Raw genomic sequence first — 18,829 nt, 5'->3', positions numbered from 1 at the left:
ACGTTGCTTTTTTTACAGAAACATGCATTTTGGTTTGATTATATATAGTTTAAAGCGCTATTTCTGATGTTTTGTGATAGAGAAGTGCTAAAAAATTTTTTTTTAATTTTTTGCTCGCTCGCCAGTGCCCCACCTATGCCCCAGTATTGTATTAGGTCTAGTAACACCCCTGGTGTACACTAATAACTTGAATAACTGAAATGTACTTTTTTGTTTGTTTATTATACAATAAAATAATTAAAATTCACCCGCACAATGTTAAGCAATTTTTTTCATGACAAAAAAATATATATTAATGTACTAACGATGTGACCATTTTCAAAAGGTGATGTTTTATTATGCTCACATATATTTATTTGAATTTTATTTTCAATTATATTTTTAGGATGCGGTAAAAAAACATCAAGGAAAACATTTTGTAATTGTCTCATAATCTATGTAGTATGAAGAAAAATTGTAGCCATGTGCGATTCACATAACGGTTGCAATAAATAATAAACCAACAAACAATATGCATGTCCCCTGCATTTCTTTCTTTGCATCAGATTATATATATTTTTTGATTTTTTTTTTCAGTGCTTCTCTTTAATTTGAGCAGTACTGTATTAATTGTGCTGTATTATCTATATGATTGTTTGTGTATGGATAGTGCTGCAGTGAAAATTTTGTTTGTTTCACATGATCCATTCTTTAATTTTAATAATTCAATCTATGAATTGATCCCTCAATGTATCCATCCTTCATGACCACGAAATACGCGATCGTGTGCAACAATGGGTTAGTGTGTGAATTCTGATTTGAAAGACTAGAGACAGACGTCATTTCTGAATACCACAAATATTTATTCATCAATGGTAAAAAGCTTCTAAGCAGCCTTGAATTTCACATGAAAATAACATTTTTGTCACTTTTTCATATAACAACAAATGCAGCCAGTGTTTCCTTTTAAAGCACATTTCACAGCACATATGCTATGCAAAACTAAACAAATTGGAGGGTATTTATAGTACATGAATTTAAAATTTGTTTTCTCTGTCCTTTTATCCACATAAATGCACTTGTGTTAAGCTTGCATCAAAGAGCACATGCCATTGAAGAACTACCTGTACATGCAGCAATTTCTCACAAAGAAGAAGCATTCTTCAAAACAGGGTTAGGGCACCTTTTGTCCATTTTAGTTTGTAGAAAATCCATAATGGGTCATACATTGTATCACAATTCATTGAAAAAAATGCACTTATTAGCATGGGTGAGTTGGGATTAGGCTTTATGGATTATTCTGCCAATTTTGTTCAGTAGTTGGAATTGCACATACGGTTAAATTAAGCATTTGTACAGTGTGCAGTAGGTTCCCCACCCCTGCTTTAGTGGAACAACTTCTGTGTTGGCATGCATTCTAAGGCCATGTCTACACTTAGCAGGTTTTTTTTTCTTTTCAAATCGAGGATTCTGTCTTTATACGTCCTTTAAAAATACAGGTAGTCCCTGGGTTACGAACGAGTTCCGTTCCTATGCTGGCGACGTAAACCGAATATCCACTTAAGTCAGAATGGACCCTTTCAATAGCCCAAAATAACTATCCAAAAAGTCCAAAAGTATTGTATTTTGTTTAATGATGGTAGATACACTGTCCTCTGGTGGCAGCGTTGGGTCCGGCTGGACTGACTAAGGAGCACACTCTCGTCTGACATGGATAAATGACAGCTGCGCTCTGGTTTGGCACTCTTTAGGCGGTAAGTTGTTACAGCTAATATATGTTTGTGTATGCATTTGTAATTAAGTTTTGAGATTCAGTTTGTGGAGTTACATGTGAGCGATTTGCCATGAGAAATGTAAATATGTTAGCATTTGTAGCATTTAAGCTAGCTGACCTTTGTTAGGCAAATTAGGCTAATTTAATCAACTAAATTTACATATTGATGAGACTAAATGGCCATTTGAACACCAGTTATTTTGTGTTAAGTGTTTTATTGTTAAAATGTGTGTAATTTTGAACATACGTGTACATTTGTGTGTTACAGCTTTACAAACTGTCAAAAGTGAAGGAAGTAAAAAGTGTCAGTGTCCATATGATGGCGTTACAAACGCAGAATTCTCACATTTTCACTTTGGTCAGCCAAAATGAGCCTGTGCATGTGGATGATAGGCCAACCATCTCTTTGCCAAATACCCGACTATGTGTAGACATTTCCTTTGAATAATTCTCATTTATCTTTTCATGTTTGTCATACGCAACATCATGCCCTGTTTACATTTGAAATTACATGTCTTTGTATGATGTATGCAGCAAGGGTGTAAATCACTAATATTATGACAACACGATGTGATTCTTTGGAAAGCTATACAATATTTGCTAATATAACAAACTCTGCCACATATCGATTTTGATTCAATTCAAAGGATTTTGGTTGGTTGTGATGTACACATTTAGCACAAGAAGTTATTTTGCACCTAAAGCAGACAAAAATTCAAAGCAATTTTAATGCTTTTGATTATTTTGTGGCTGAAACTTTCCAGACATTTGAATGAAAATCTTTCTTTTTAACAAAACAGTATTTGAATGAAAATCTTTCTTTTTAACAAAACAGTATATCTAAAAGATGGATCGAAACCTTAGTTTTATTTATGGATGTAAATCAGCAATTTCATGACAGCAAGATATTCTTTGTACAACAACAGGATATTTGCCGGGATTGCAAAGTATGCCACGATGCGATTCGACCTCCGTAAAATTGCCCCTCCCATCAGACGCAAATTTTTATAAACATTATGTCATTCATTTGTGCTGAAAAAAAACATTGTTTGTGCTGCTATCGTTTTTGGAACTTAACAATTATTTTTTAGGTCAATATGAGGTAAACCAATCCCCATTTCGGCAAAAAATGGCTAAAAATGGTTTCAATCATTTGTGCTACATTTGTGCTGGTTTGTGCTGTAAAAAATTTCATTTGTGCTGCCATCGTTTTTTATATATTGAGATATTAATTTCAAGTGATGACATCACACAGCACCCCGTTTAAGGCAAAATCGACCCGAAATGGTGCCATTCGTTTATGCTACGTTTGTGCTGCTAGTGTTTTATAGATATTGAGATATTAGTTTCAAGTGATGACGTCAATCACAGCGACTCCGACACGGCTGATAATGCGTACCAACTCGCTCAATAAGAGAAGGGTGTCCTAACAACTAGCGCAAACGTAGCATAAACGATTGAAACCCTTTGTAGTTGAAATGGGTGACTGGTTGACCTCAGATTGACCTATAAAAGAATTGTTGATTTACAGTATAATCGGGGTGGCATGGCTCGACTAGTTGTCTCCCAATCCAGAGGTTGTCTGTTCGATTGTCTGCCATGGTGAACTCTGAACTAAGTATCCTTGAGCAAGATACTGAACCCCATGTTGCTCCGCTCCTGGTGCTGTGTCATCAGTAGGTGGATGGCGATGTAGTGTAAAGCGCTTTGAGGGCTTTGAAAGGTAGAACGGCACGATACAAGTATGACATCATTTACCAATGAATAATGAGCTGCGTAACGTCATCATTCTAAATTATTATTTCAATATCTAAAAAACGATAGTAGTACAAATTAAAATGGTTACAGCACAAACGATTGACAAAATTTTTAGCCATTTTTAATCAAAACGGGGGGCTGGTTGACCTCAGATTGACCTGTAAAACTATTGTTAATATCTAAAAAATGATAGCAGCACGTACGAACGACATATTTATTCTACAAATTTGCATCTGATGGGGGGCCAAATTCACGGAGCTTGCGATTCAATACAAAAGCTTTCGATCGATGTGGTTTTGCACCCCTGATATGATGTGCACAGTGCATTTTGTGTCAGAGTGATGAACAATTTAGGGAAACTCAAATAAATGTATTCTGAAATTTCATAATTTCCTCAAGAATTGCATCATCCAGGTTTGGAATGCTGTTCTGTGGTGGCATTGTTTCCCCACCACTGTGTTTAGTGAGGCACACACATTCAGTGTTTTAACTTTAGATTCTTAAAATGTTAGACTACAAACAAAATCATCACATGTTCTTGAAGCTTTAACATTCTGTAGAGGTGACCAACTCGGCACAACATGTATAAAACAATATTGCCACTAACAATCAAAACTGTGTATTATAATTGAATGCTATTGAATTATATTGATACTGTATTATTTTCTTTGGTAAATTTTAATGATTACAATTTTAATTGCTTTTGAAAAAATTACACACAGAAAAAAATTACCAAGCGTGCCTTTGCATCATCTAAAGAAGTCTTGATGCTTGTGAATCAGAAATTGTGATTGGTTTCCTATGGTCATGTGCCAGTGTGAGTGTGTTGCTCGACTCAATCGACATGTTATCAGTAAAGCAGTCAGCTAATAAGAGTTGTTTGATGCAAGAACAGTTTTATGATATGAATCGGAAGTTCAGAATTTTTGACATTAGGCTTAATCTTCGAGTTAGCGGTCGTTTAATTAGGCGGTGACGTTGATTTTATCACATTCCGTGCAGTTTGTCAGTTATTTGTTAGTTTTAGGGCTCCGGAGTGGCTAAGCTACCGCGGCTCAATGGTCCCACCTTAGCATGTAAAAAAAAATACATTAACAGATCTAACTTAGCTACGACATAAATACACTGTTGGAAAAAAATATCACCCCGCTCTGCAGCCTGCTCCCTGCAGAGCTGCTGGATTACAAATGTAGCTCTTCATACTACAATTATTGACATGCAATGGTAGGTTTTAATAACTTTATTTTGAAAACGTAGCCAACACTATTGATTGCATGGGTCATCGGTGATTCTCATGCATGCAAATGTTGTTTTTTATTGGCATGCTAAGACGGGACTATTGATTCGCACTAGCTTAGCTAATTCGGATCCCTGAAAAGAACAAATACAGGTCGTCCACTGGCTGCGACGGACCCGTCTTATGCGATTTCGACTTCACGACGCCCGCGTCTCGTCGTTTTCTTTTTTTTTTTTATTTATTTTTTAAATTTTGTTTTGTTTTGTGATGCTTGCTTTTATTTTGGCGCAGGAAACGTATGACAGGAAGCGACCGCATGTACAGGCGCACCTGCCCAACCCACACATGCACGCAAAGAGCAGAGGTGTGGCAGAGGTGACAGCCTGCGCGCACATTTGTTGCTTGTGAAGCATCCAGAGGCGATGGCTGTATGCGACCCCTTTTGTACTGTTTATTGTGCGTTTTCAATTGTGGTCGAATACTTGGGGCGAGTTTATGTGATTATTTTTTATGATGTACGGACGCTAACTGGTACATGCTAATCGTTTGTTATAGTTGTATCAGCAGCTACTTGTAAATGCAAATTTGAATTGCTGTTATTGAAGATGAGACTGATTAAATTTCATTTTATTTTAGTTTCATTCTGGAAGTGTTGATGTCATGAGCAGCTGAATGAAGTCAGCAAACCACACGGACGTCTGACATCGTCATTTCGGTGCGTAGCTCGATGTCTAACTAGGACTTAGCTCCAACGTCTTTGCGAGGACATTACAATGACGCATAATACATGTCTTTGGATAATTTTTTTTTTTTTTACTTAAATTAGAGTTTTTTTTTACGCGGAAGTCTGGGTTACATCGCGAGCGCAGGAACGGAACTCGTTCGTAAACCGGGAACTACCTGTAACTGACAAACTGCACGGAATTTATTGAAACCAACTCCACCGATTAATTAAACCCCCGTTAACTTGACGATTAAGCTTAATGTAAAAAATTCTAAACTTCCACTTTCAGATGTAGCGAACAGACACCATTTGGAATTCAAAAAGTAATTTAGAAATTCATGTAACACACACACATACAGTATATATATATTCTGTACGTATATGAATATTTATGAAGCATAATTCTCTAAAATGGACACATTTGTTATCACTGTGGGTAAACATGCATCATGTATTTGACACGTTTATTCAAAAGGAACTTTTAAAAGTCGATCAAATGTAATTAAATGCATTTAAACAACTTTGAGAAAGTAATTAGAAGTTATCTATTACATCCATCATTACATTTTCAACAACACAAACTATTAGTCTTACCAATATTTTCAAAGTAATATTTGCAAACCTGCATACAGCTGTATTTCCCTATTGTGCTTGTCAATTTTTAAATAGTATGAATAAATAAAATAATGACTATTCTGTGATTTGCCACTTTTCAACAGAATAGGCTGATTTCATACAGTTAGGGGAGAACAGCGTTTATTGTCACAGTTTTTCCTGTTTCTTTTATAGCTTCCCATTATTACATCTTAGAATAGTCAGTCACAGGGAAAATAAATATCTTGGATTGAATGTGACATTAACAAAAAAAAAAAAAAAAAAAAAAAAAAAGGTAATTTACTCTTATCAAAGACATCCTGGCACATTGTGACAACCATCCTTGTTGCGGGGTTGGTTGTCACTTGTTTAAATGGGACTTTCTTTTTTTTTTTAAACGATGACAATCTCCCCACTGAAATGTATTATTATTATTATTTTTAACTGTAATAACCATCCTTTTAAAGAAATAAAATTTAATAGCTTGCATCACCCCATTCCACTGAAATGAGAAGTTTGCATTATTGCTTCAACAAAACTCATTGCACTTGAGAACTCCTTGAGTATTCAACACAAAATAAATTGAGTCCAGAAATGCCATCAGCAACATCATGTCTGATAGCTATTGACTGTCTGAAACATAGCGATGATGGACATAGGAGCTTTTTTTTTTTCTTTCTTTTTTTTTTTTTTTTTCTCTCTTAAACTTCATTTATGTGATATAGATGATGAAGAGCTTTTGGAAAACAATTTCACTATGCACTGTACAGTGACAATAAAACTATATGAATCCTTTAAGCTGTTGATGATGTGACAACCAACCCTCACTTTTCTTTTTGGCAAAAAGCTAAACTAATTTCTAGCAAGCAACTAGCAATCAAAACTGTAGCTTTGTCCTCACAGTTTTCAGCAAGCAAGAAACCTATTGTGCAAAAGCCAATAAAAAGACAATTGAGGATAAAATTCTAAAATCCTACTGAAAAAAGAAATTGCATCTTACTTTAAAGCAGTACTTCTCAAATAGTGCCAACCCCCCACACCCCATGGGAGCACAGAGCGATGCCGGGGGTGGCGCATGTGACCTTGGGGAACATACGGTACTTTTGGCCTTACTAGAATAAAGTGTAATTGCACAACCACTCAGTGGATGACAGTGGCACTCTCATTTTCAGGGTGTATGCAGTATTTTTGAACCAAACAAGAGCACACAGCAAAGGGCAATGGAGATATGAAGAGCTAAGATGAGGATAGATAACGATGCATATGTAGCGTTTGACTTTGACTTTTAATACAGTGGGAGAAGAGGAAAGACTAGCCTGTTTACAGTGTCTAAAAATGTTTGCAGCGGACAGCAGGAAGCCAAATCAATTAAGATGTCACTTAAAGACATTATAACCCAATCATATTGATAAGCCGCTTAATTTTTTTCCTGGTGAAAACGTGCCGAATATTGCCAACAATCGTCATGCTTTGTCAGTGTTACATGAGTAAACCAGCGAGCACTGATAGCATCATATAAGGTGGCATACAAAGTTGCTCAGTGCAAAATAACCCCACATCATAGCAAAGGAGTTGATACTTTTTGTACTGAAATTGGTCAACATATTGTCCTCATTTAAGTCTTTTCTATTACAAATAAAATGTTAATAAAGTTATACATTATTGTAAGTTGATCTATTGTATACAGTATTACTTTTTTTCTTTAATATTAAAAAGGACAGAATGTTATGGAGAGGTGTACTTATAATAATAATAAATTTATAGACAAGTGATACTACCGTAATTTTCGGTATAAGCCTATAAGCCGCCACCCACCAAATTTGACACAAAAATGCCATTTATTCGTAGATAATCCGAACTGGACTATTAGCCACAGCTGTCCTCACTGTATTATTTGATATTTACAACAAAAGATATTTACCGGTAACACTTTGACAGTGGCATCATAAGACAATCATAAGACAAAATGAACTACCATGAAGCTTGGAACCAAGTGGCTGCAATGCTTTATTGCTTCAGGAAGCTTCATTTCACCATCACTGCTCCCTTGGTAGAGACAGTCAACCTCTGCTGCCAACACTGTTGTCATCCAACATGCCTCCTACCATGCATTGCAGTGCTACAGATGTAAGTAACAACCAAAATTCATGTTCTGTGCCAATTATTTCTTCAGTTACTGTTCCAGTTGTTTCATTAATTACTTGCTATGGTATTTAGTAACACTTTATTTGGCAGGGGTGCCAAAAGACTGTCATAAGATCATCATAATTATGACATGACACTGCCATGAGCATTAATGAATGCTTATTACAGATGTCATTAAGTGTCATCCGGCAAATTATCTCACATTTGAATGGATGTAAACGAAATAAATGGATTTAGTGACATAATTTGTATGATGACACTTAATGACATGTCATAAGCATTCATTAATGCCCATGATAGTGTCATGTAATCATGACGGTTTTATTGCAGTCTTATGATGCCACTTTCAAATAAAGTCTTACCTATTAACCCAAATAAATCAACAAATAAACCGCACTTGACTATAAGCTGCAGGATTCAACATGAGGGAAAAAAGTAGCGGCTTATAGTCCAACAATTATTTATTATTATTACAATAACAGAAAATAATTGAGAAGCACTGCTTTAAATTGATGTGACACTGTACAGGAAAGACAATGTTCATTTTTGATTGGCATAATTCTAATTTCCGTATTGATATTGCGCAACACCGCCTTCTTGTGGTAAAATGTGACAACCAACCCTGTTTTCCCCTGTCACATAACTTGAGATAAGATCATTTGCTCACCACTATATTAGAGCATAAAATAGCAACACTACATGACACGTCTAATCAAGTGGCTCAAGGTCAATCTCTTCATCATTCTGCTGTCATTTTAAATAAATTTATTACCATGGACCATTTGAACTGGGAGGGCTGCCAGGCCTCCCAGTTCAAATGGATTGGACATTTATCGTCATCAATAGCAGCCAACAAGTTATAACGCTGAAACCACGGAAACAAAAGTCTTGTAGTCAATTGTTGTGACTGAAACGCCATGAATGACTGAAAAGAAGAAGCGTGTCCCTCGGGTATCACACAGAGTTACTCCTGCAGGGAAGTGGCACTGATGTACGAGACACCTCCATGTGCACGGTGGACATGGGGAGGGGCTCACGTTCCTCCTCCAGAGGGCAGCAACACCAGTACTGAAGCACCTCTTTCACTTCCTGCCTGAAGTTAGAGTTGAGAAAGCCATAGATGATAGGGTTGATGCAGGTGGATGACATAGCCAGGAGGTGGCAGAGGGAGAAGAGGAGGTTGTGGTGGCACACGGGCAAAGCATCCTGGTTCCAGTCAGACACGGCGTTGAAAATATTGAGTGGCAGCCAGCAAAGCGCGAAGGCCGTGATCAGGGCCACCAGCATGATGTTGATGCGACGGCTGTGACTCATGCGCTGGCTCTCCGGCGTCCTGGCACGGTCTAGCATGTCTTTGCGGTGACGCAGGCGCACGTACACCCGCACGTAACACAGCAGGACGAGAATCAAAGGGCCGCAGTACTGGAAAAGCAGAAGCCACGTGGTGTAGGTCAGCCGCTGATGCTGGGAGGGCCAGTGCTCAAGACAGGCTTCCATGTGCAAGGACGTGTAAAGGTTGTGATAATGGAGTAAATTGTGAGGCACGGACGAGTTGGCGAGCGAGACGCGATAGAGGGCAGGCTGGGGCGGGATCACGTTGGCGTAGGGCTCGTTCGTGAGCAGCTGAAAGGCCAGGAAAGGAGAGGATGTGAAGCAGGCTAGAATCCAGATAATGCAGACGACCGCATAGGCTTGCGGAATGCTGGGTTTCCAGCCAGCCGGGTTTATAATGAGCTGGTGTCTCTCGAGGGCAATAAAAACCAGCGAGAGGATGGAGACGGTCACGGACATGCATTGAATGAAGGGCACCAGGCGGCACAGCAGTGACCCGAACACCCAGTGGTCCATGAGCGTGTATATGAGTGTGAACGGGAGGCAGAAGACACATACCAGAATGTCAGAGAATGACAGATTGCAGATGAAAATGCTGGTGACGTTGGCTTTCTCCCGGCGCCGGGTAATTATGCAGATAAGGCCGACGTTGCCCACTAGGCCCAGCACCATTGTGACGCTGTACCACGCCACCAGAAAGGCCGTGAGGATGGGAGACGTGTGACATTGCTCGTCGTGGCCGAGACCTGACAAGTCTGCGAGCAGAGTCTCATTTGAGCGATCCTCCTCCCACGGCGGTGACGGTGAAGACGACACGTGGATGAGGGGAGACGCAGAAGGGGGCGGCTGGCTCGTGTTGCCGCTGAAGGACATGTTGCCAGGATTTAAGGGTCTCCAACCACTGGGATCAAGACATCCATTTTAACCCTTAACCGGTCATCGGCATCTGAGATGGAGGGGGGAAAACACTACATCAATTACAGGCTGAAAAGCAATACTCTACATCAGGGGTGCACAAGTCCGGTTCTCGAGAGCCCCTATCAAGCTTGTTTTCCATGTCTCCCTCCTCCTCAGACACGGCGCTCCGCATACGCATAACACGCACTGCGCGTAGGGCACCAACTCTGCCTGAAGGGGCACCCCAAAAAATCAAGTTTGTAAAAAAATAGTAATTGTAATAATAACAACAATATATAGTATTTAAAATAAAACTTTGTAAAGCCTGATAAATGCAAGTAATACAAATATAAGTAACATAGGCTCATTATTTACACAAAAAAAAGAATCTCCTGTGCGGCCCTCTTGTCAGTCTACCTTTGGTGCCCCCCGCCAATTCCCTAGTGGTTTGCTCCATTATGCTTCAGTCGCAAATTTGGCAGAAGTTTATTCTTGAAAGGAAATGTCATCGAAAAGACAACAGGAGTCGGGGGCGGAAAAAAGGAAGAGGAAAAAGCAGCGAGATAATGCCCGCGCATCACTTGCAGGTAAGATTTTTTTTTTTTTAAACAATTGTTTATTTATTATCAGCTACGTTTACATGACTACAATAATCTGATAACTGGGAATAACCAGGTAATGACAGTAATTAGATTTGACGCATTTACGTGCACTTCAGTGATGTGATAATCAGGAAAAACCTGGTTTACAAGTCAATAGTTCGAAGTACATGACGTAAAACTCTTGGTCTCAGCATAGGCCTTCCTCCATGTCTACCAAAAACCCATGCTTGCTTGAAGTTGTCCCACTGAACCTCTTCAAATGCGAGTGTGGCGATTGCGTTACACAAGCTCGCTGACTGCAGAGTAGGCCCATAGGCTGAAAGCGAATCAGTTTGGCGTCCCTAAGGCCTCTCTAGCGACATCCGTTTTTCCATTTGTACACATGCTCAAAGATGTAAAATAGCGGTGTTTATCAGATAAAGGATAGCAGATCATGCTCTTTACATGACCACTTGAATAATCTGCTAACTCCAGAAATCGTGTTATGATCGGTTTATTAGTGTGCACAACCAAAAAAAAACACTCCAAAATGCTATGGTGGAAATGATGTGACTTGCAAATTCATTGCACAATGAAAATTAAAAGGAATGTTACGAGACATACCGGTAGTGGTTTTATGCAACGACTATGTTGATACCGAAAATTTTCCAATAGTAAGAAGCCGTAGTCATTTTCGAGAGGTTCAGAGGCCAAGAGCGACATCTACTGGTGAAACTAATTAGGAAAAAAAAACAATCTTAAAGCTATGTTGATTTCCCCTTTCATATTCATTGTTTCCACATTATGTCAGATATTTTTCCTTTCTATCTTTGGGGGGGCACCACAAAGCATTTATGCCTAGGGCACCAAAATAGCTAGCGCTGGCCCTGCTCCTCCAACACACCTGAATCAAATAATCAGGATCGTTATCATGCTCCTGCAGATGCATAGATCCTTGCTGATGAGCTGATCATTTGATTCAGGTGTGTTGGAGGAGGGAGACATGGAAAACAAGCTGAATGGGGGCTCTCAAGGACCGGACTTGGGCCCCCCTGCTCTACATCAAGGATCTCCAACTCATTTTGGTTCGCGGGACACATTGATAGCAATTACAGTAGGTCGGAACAGTTTATTTTTGGTCAAATATTCTTCCCTTCCAGTCAAAATGGATTGGATGTCTAGCGCCGTCGATGGCACTGAAATTTGAGCATTCACATTCAATCATCCCACTTCAAGAGGTCTATCGTTGCCAAATGAAGCCAAATTGTTAATTTTGGATCACTTCCTTGTAATTTTGGGCATATACTTCACTATCAGTTGACGGGACACAGGGCTCGGGCTTTTTCAAAAACTTAAATTCAAATACTTTCAAAACCAAAGCTGCTTGCGACCTAAAACAAAAACAGACAGCTCCCTTAGGCATATTTGAGTCTCCATGAGGAGCGGCATCAAAAAATTCAGTCGTTCCCTAGTAAAATCCCGATTAATTATTTTTCTATACAAGTATAACGAAACTTAAAATGGCTGTATATAAAATTCTCAAATTTTACACTAGATGCACACAATTCACAAAATGCAGGGATAATCACCTATATTTTCAGGATCAATAGCAATATTCAACATATCATATACGTTTTTGCCCAAAATAGCAATTTATATATTTTTTAATTTAGTGCAAGTTTTCAACAGCTAAATAAATCACTCAATTTTCACATTAGAATGTCACGTCTCGGAAGTCATGTTAGTGTTTTGTGTTTGTGCAGAATTTCCTGCTTTTATTTTGGTAGTGGAATTCCGCCTGGTTCTTAACGTTACTTCCTGCTCCTCCCAATCAGGCTGATTGTGTATAGACAAGTTTCCTGAGCAAAATATGGGCGGCGCCATCTTGGACAATGACTGCCTTGAACTTCCGGTTCAGAAAAAAACGACATGAATTACGGTTGAAGTAATCAGTGTTTTATCAAAGTTAAAATTGCAAAATTAAAGCAGAGGAACTCACAGAATCTCCATAAATGGATTCAGCACGACGTTGATGAGACGTAGATGAGATCGTATGATTGTTCTTATCCCTTTGTTGAACATTCGTGGAAAAAACTATAACCAGTCAGCCTGTGTTGACGAGAGGTATAGATTGATACCATAGATTGGCCACTTGAGTGACCAATATGAGATTAAATTACGCATTATATTACATTTGCCGACTGCAGAAGGGCTGACACGGATTTTGTTGATATAAGGAATATAAAAAAATAGTATGTCATTATTTTTTATTGCAGATAATGATCGCAGTAAAAAACATTTGGACTACATGATTCCATTTCTTGTTTTATTTAAAACGATTGATGCATGTGCAAAACAGGTCAATAAATCACAATTGATAAAATGATTAGAAAAATATTAACGAAGGTTAAGCATACGAGAAATTTGTTAGCAGACAGCACAGCTTAAGGCCAAACTTTCACCCGACATTACGAGACACTCGGCAGCATTCAGACGGGCTTTCTCTCGCTGTCCTCAATATTTCCAGCTCGAAACGCATTTTTTAAAGATGCTGCAGTTAAAAAGTTCTTAGTTGGATCTAGGCGAGCTCGGCGAACCACCGTCTGTCCCAGCCTCTGCCTCTCTCGGCTGCCCCCGGGAGTCAAGCCGTCATCAAATCAGAGTAGAATGCACGTAGTTGCGATATGTGTCCATCAACGTGCAAGTCAAGTTGTCTTCCCTTGCCTAACAGTGTTTTCCAGCTGTAAACAAACAAACAAAAACTTATAACATTTGGATTTATGCGGTGCCATCCAACACGTACTGATTAGCAACAGGCTAGCAGCAGCAGTTGTGGTAAAAATTATTAAACTTCATGATTACAATCATCATTGTAATTATCAATAGCAAAGGCAACAAGTCGTTTCATGCGGCTGATTTTATGTTTCGTATTTTTGGACCACATATCTTTCATAAGACAGCGTCAGACACGGAAGGCAGTCACCCGCAGGACAGCCTGCAGTTTGGACATCTCCTTCCCTCCCGTATATTACGAGCACCCATGGTTTGTGGTACGGAGCATTGAGGCACTGCCTTGGTTCTACATCCGCCTTCATGAAGAAAAAATTCCCGTGTTCATGAATGAGGACATCCAACTTTTGGGTGTGCAACTAGTACTGGAATGCCTCGGAACTTCCTGATGGCGTTTCCATCGACTGCCGTACAGTCAATAAAATATGATAATATTTTACTTGTGGTCACCCTCGGCCACTTCTTTATGTTGTTTTCCCATGTTGAGATGGCAGAAGGATGCGGTATTTCCAAATCGTGATTTTTAAGGGGTGAGTGACGCGACTCCAGCGCCATAGACTTCAATGGTAAAAAAAAAATCAGAAACGGAAGTGGTAGGCAGGCATAAGGAAGTAAACCGGAAGTACCTCAGAAACTTGTCTATATAGTCTGCATCTAACCTTGCCCTGTGTCGGTTCGTCTTGAATCCTGCCGTGTTCCATGTTACCAGTGGCCTATACTACGAACGGAGTTCAACCTCCCTAGAAGTAATCCTGTTTACCAGAGGGTAACCGGAGTTGACAAAACCTGGTTCCCTAGTTTGTGGTCAATCGTTTTTACGACGCTGATTATGAGGGTGATTAGTCGAACCTGTGTCAACCCAATCTGAGTTACTGCGCGTTCACATAAAGGGGGCGGAGACCAGAGTCAAACACTACTTGTGACGATGGCACGGGCACCTTACTCCACGGAGGAGGAATGCGCGATAATCATGCGGAGTTATTAGGAATTAAAATCCACCCTCATCGCGAAATATAACACCGCTTCAGCGAATTGTATGTTTAGTCCCATTGACTGTATTAATATGTAGTAGTATGTCTTTCGAACATCTTCAGAGTAGAGGTTAGATCGGGCCGAAAAAAAATCCAGCCCAACCCGGCCCGATCAATTACAGTAACTTGATTTGCAGGCCCGAGCGCGAACCCCCCCCCCCCCCCCCCTGAAATTTTATGTTGTATTTGTGAGGACTCAGGAGGAGGAGGAAATGCGGGGGGGGGGTGCAATGCGTAGTTGCGTTTTGTATGATTACATTTGTGCCTGTGCATAATGATAATAAATTAAAGCCCGGTGTTTGTAACGAATTCTCATAGTTAAACAAGACTGTAAGATGCATATTCAATAAAGATTTATATCTTCGAGAGCCTTGAAAGGTGGAAAAGCGCTATACAAGTATAACACCATTTACCATTTTATATTTGTGTCTGTTCTATCAGTGGATTTGACATTTTCATCTCTTCGAGTTGACAGAAAAAAGTTTTCTCAATGTTTAAATAGTCTACATATTTTTATGATTATTGTTATGTACTTACATTTATATGTTCACTTGTATGCATTATGTAGTCTTTTATTATTAGTCAAAGCAATCATGCATTCACATTCTGGTTAGTTTTAACATATACCATTTGTTATCACAAGAGTAAGCTAATTCTATGTTAGCCCTTTGAAGATTATAAAGGTGTAACCTGAACCCCACAGTCTATTCAATTCTTTGTTAACCTAAGCAGGGGAGGTTACAAGACCTCCCCCAGAACTGTTCCTTGCTTATCATTGGTTTGAATGAGTAAAGTAAACGCCCACTAGATTGTAAAAGGTGAGGTATATATTGGAGTCAGATGCTGTAATGTGTGTGCCTCATTCATTAAAACCTATGTTTGTTGTTTGACCGCACCCTGAGACTCTCAGTATTTGTGTGTCGACTCCGTTTTTAGTAAAGCCTCCAGAACAGAAAAAGAATGCGCGGCGTTGAAGGTACGAGGTTGAGATCTAATGCTAACATTATAAATGTATTTACACAATGAAATAAACGCTGGAAAAGTTTGTTAAATATATTTCTTGTATGAGAGCAAAGCTACACATTTGTTTACATTCAGCGAAGCCGACACAGGTTTCTCTATAGCATTTTCAACAATCAATTTGAAGTGTTTCCATACCCCATTCCTACCACTTTCCGAATTGCACGGCATAGTGTTCTTACTCAGATATTCAGCATCACCGATGGAATACATATATTGTCTGCAGGCGAAAGAGCGCGCAAGGACAGGCACGCATTCCGCTCGACTTTGAGGGCCTGACATCGACGGGTTATGTTAGAGACGTCCTCCTCGATCAGCTGGCACAGGTAACGAATTTCCTCAGCTGAAAATCTATATCTTTCATGGAGAACATTGTCCGGGTATGCCAGCGGATTCTGGCGGTCTTTAAAAACCCGTGCCCTCCAAAGAGAGCCCCTCACAATCCACGCACCAATGTCGTACGGGTCATGCAGGTACTGTCATTGTCAAGAGGACACGTCCGCGGAGGAGTGCTGTTTAAATAGAGCATGGTTAATTGGAATCCTAGGGTTAAGCAAGATCTAACTCTAAGACGACCTGGTTTGACGTGTGGCGTGTGTTGCCATGGCAACAGTTCCCGGTTTCAACATATCCACCTTTCGTAGTCCCGGTTAGCCGGTAAAATATGCTGCACGTGATGAAGTTAGTCTCGAAGTTACCCTGCTAAGCCAGAAAACCGGCTTCGTAGTATAGGCCATCGCTCATGTAAGCCTTTTCTTCTTGACTACATTTATGTTTGCATCAAATGCCTTTTTGTTTAAACGGAACATTCGAGCATTTGGGTCCTTAGTGAATCTCTGTCAGTGACTGTCCTTAGATTCCCTGTCAGAGTCTGACAGGAATTCACCAAGGATCTAAATGCTCGAATGTTCCGTTTAAACAAAAAGGCTTATTAATCAGTCCATCAGAGTTCAAAAAGAGACGCCAAAAATTCACAGCACTTGCTGGATACCCCAAAACTGAGCAAAGTCAACAAAGTAACAAAAAGGCATTTGCTCCAAACATAAATGTTAGTCAAGAAAAGGCTTACATGAGCTTGTAACATGGAACATGGCAGGATACATGACAAACCGACACAGGGCAAGGTTAGATGCACACTATATATACAATGGATCACAGGTGGATTCGATCAGCCTGATTGGGAGGAGCAGGAAGTAAAGTTGGGAACCAGGCGGAATGCCATTACCAAAATAATAGCAGGAAATTCTGCACAAACAAACACAAAACACTAACATGACTTCCGAGACATGACACATAAACGTAATACTTGACAAAAGCATGCAGAATTACCTTAATTTTACGCAACAAAAACAAAATTTGCATTTTTTCTATATACAATCACAACTTATTTTAGGTTGAATTGTGCTAATGTGTATGAATACAAAATCCAACATGGCGGGAGTCACAAAACAAACAGCTTTTTCAGTTGAAAATTCTTTTAAATAAATGCTTAAATCGCGAAATTTCTATAGATATTAACATAAAACAGTCTAGATTCTTGGTTAAAAGCAAAAAGCGGGCATTTATCTTTCATTTTACGTAAATATTTCAAGCAAAAGTCACGGTATTGTGTAATCCAAAATGGCGGCCTTCAGAAACAAAAAGCTTTTTAAGTTGAAAATGCTTGTTAATAAATACTTACATCGCGGGATTTCTATAGATAAGAACGTAAAACACTCTAGAGTCTTGGTTAAAAGCAAAAAAGAAAAGGGCTGTTATCATTCATTTTACATAAATATTTCAGGCTAAAGTTAGGCTATTTTTTCCCATTCATTTCATTGTATTCACAACATTTCAAAGTGCATGCATGGTGCAATTTATTGTAATAATTACCTCGAATCCTCGACCAAATCACTCTTGAGACACTCTTGTCTACTTGTATGCGGTAAAACATCTTCGTTCTATTTCCACTTAAATCCGGCATTACAACGCAGCATGGGTTTGAGTTTATCCCAGTGCCCCCTACGGGAAGGAGTGGCGCAATGTCTGTGGGAGCTGTCTTGTCAACTGATGGTGGAGTCTATGTTTTAGGTTACTTGCAGGTCACTTCCAGTAACTTTTGTGGCATTCTGGTGTCACATCCTGAACATTTTGGATTATTTTCTGTTGATTTTAGGGCATTTCTGACCCCACTTTCTGTTAATTGGTCACTGCCTGATTGTTTTGGGGCATTTAAAGGTCACTTCAAGTTGATTTTGGGTCACTTCCTGTTGGTTTTGGGGCATTCTGGGGTCATTTTCTGTTCTTTTTGGATAATCTCCTGTTGATTTTAGTGCATTTCCAGGTTTCTTGTTGTTGATTTCGGGTCACTTCCTACTTTTGGGGAATTCCAGGGTCACTTCTTGTATATTTTGGATTATTTTCTGTTGATTTTAGGGCATTTCTGGCCCCACTTCCTGCTAATTGGTCACTGCCTTATAGTCTTGGGGCATTTAAAGATCACTTCCTTTGGTTGGTTGGTTTTGGGTCACGTCTTGTTGGTTTTGGAGCATTCTTGTTATGGTCACGTTCTGTACATTTGGGATAATTTCCTGTTGCTTTTAGAGCATTTCCAGGTTACTTGCTGTTGATTTCGGGTCGCTTCCTGTTGGTTTTGGGGCATTTTTGGGTCACTTCCATGTTAATTCATTAACTGCTATTGGTGGCGCGAAACAGCTAATCCAAACATGTCCAAAGTCCGGCCCGTGGTCAAATTTCATCCGGCCCCCAGCCTGCGTCATAATATCAATAACGTCTGGCCCGCACACAGACTTAACAAATTGGTCAGCAGTACTGCAACCAGCATACGAAGTAGCTTACACACAAAATGCTGCTCCTCATTTACCCACTAAAAGGCAGCAGCACTTTAACCCTTTATCGCCAAATGTATCACATTTGATACACCTAAAATTTCATGATTTTGAGATTTAGAATTTTGACATTTCTTTT

At 39.4% G+C, this 18,829-nt stretch overlaps 1 protein-coding gene and 1 long non-coding RNA gene across 2 annotated transcripts in view; one reads left to right on the top strand and one right to left on the bottom strand.

The window, feature by feature from the left end:
- Nucleotides 1-658: 658 nt before the first annotated feature.
- The window catches only part of npy4r (neuropeptide Y receptor Y4), a 29,035-nt gene continuing 10,864 nt past the window's right edge, over nucleotides 659-18,829 (bottom strand). Inside the window, exon 2 of the mRNA XM_057848763.1 lies at nucleotides 659-10,489. Coding sequence (XP_057704746.1) covers nucleotides 9,166-10,416 — 1,251 coding nt within the window. The 5' untranslated portion in view covers nucleotides 10,417-10,489 and the 3' untranslated portion in view covers nucleotides 659-9,165. The remainder of the gene's footprint in view (nucleotides 10,490-18,829) is intronic.
- Nucleotides 9,340-18,829, top strand: part of LOC130923227 (uncharacterized) — a 23,512-nt gene continuing 14,022 nt past the window's right edge. The window contains exons 1-2 of the long non-coding RNA XR_009064676.1: nucleotides 9,340-11,027; nucleotides 16,089-16,188. This is a non-coding gene — a long non-coding RNA (uncharacterized LOC130923227). The remainder of the gene's footprint in view (nucleotides 11,028-16,088; nucleotides 16,189-18,829) is intronic.

This window comes from Corythoichthys intestinalis, chromosome 10 (genome assembly GCF_030265065.1).
Source record: "Corythoichthys intestinalis isolate RoL2023-P3 chromosome 10, ASM3026506v1, whole genome shotgun sequence".
Classification (NCBI taxonomy): domain Eukaryota; kingdom Metazoa; phylum Chordata; class Actinopteri; order Syngnathiformes; family Syngnathidae; genus Corythoichthys; species Corythoichthys intestinalis.
The sequence above is the reverse complement of the archived record's forward strand: the minus strand, read 5'-3'. Positions and strand labels throughout refer to the sequence as shown.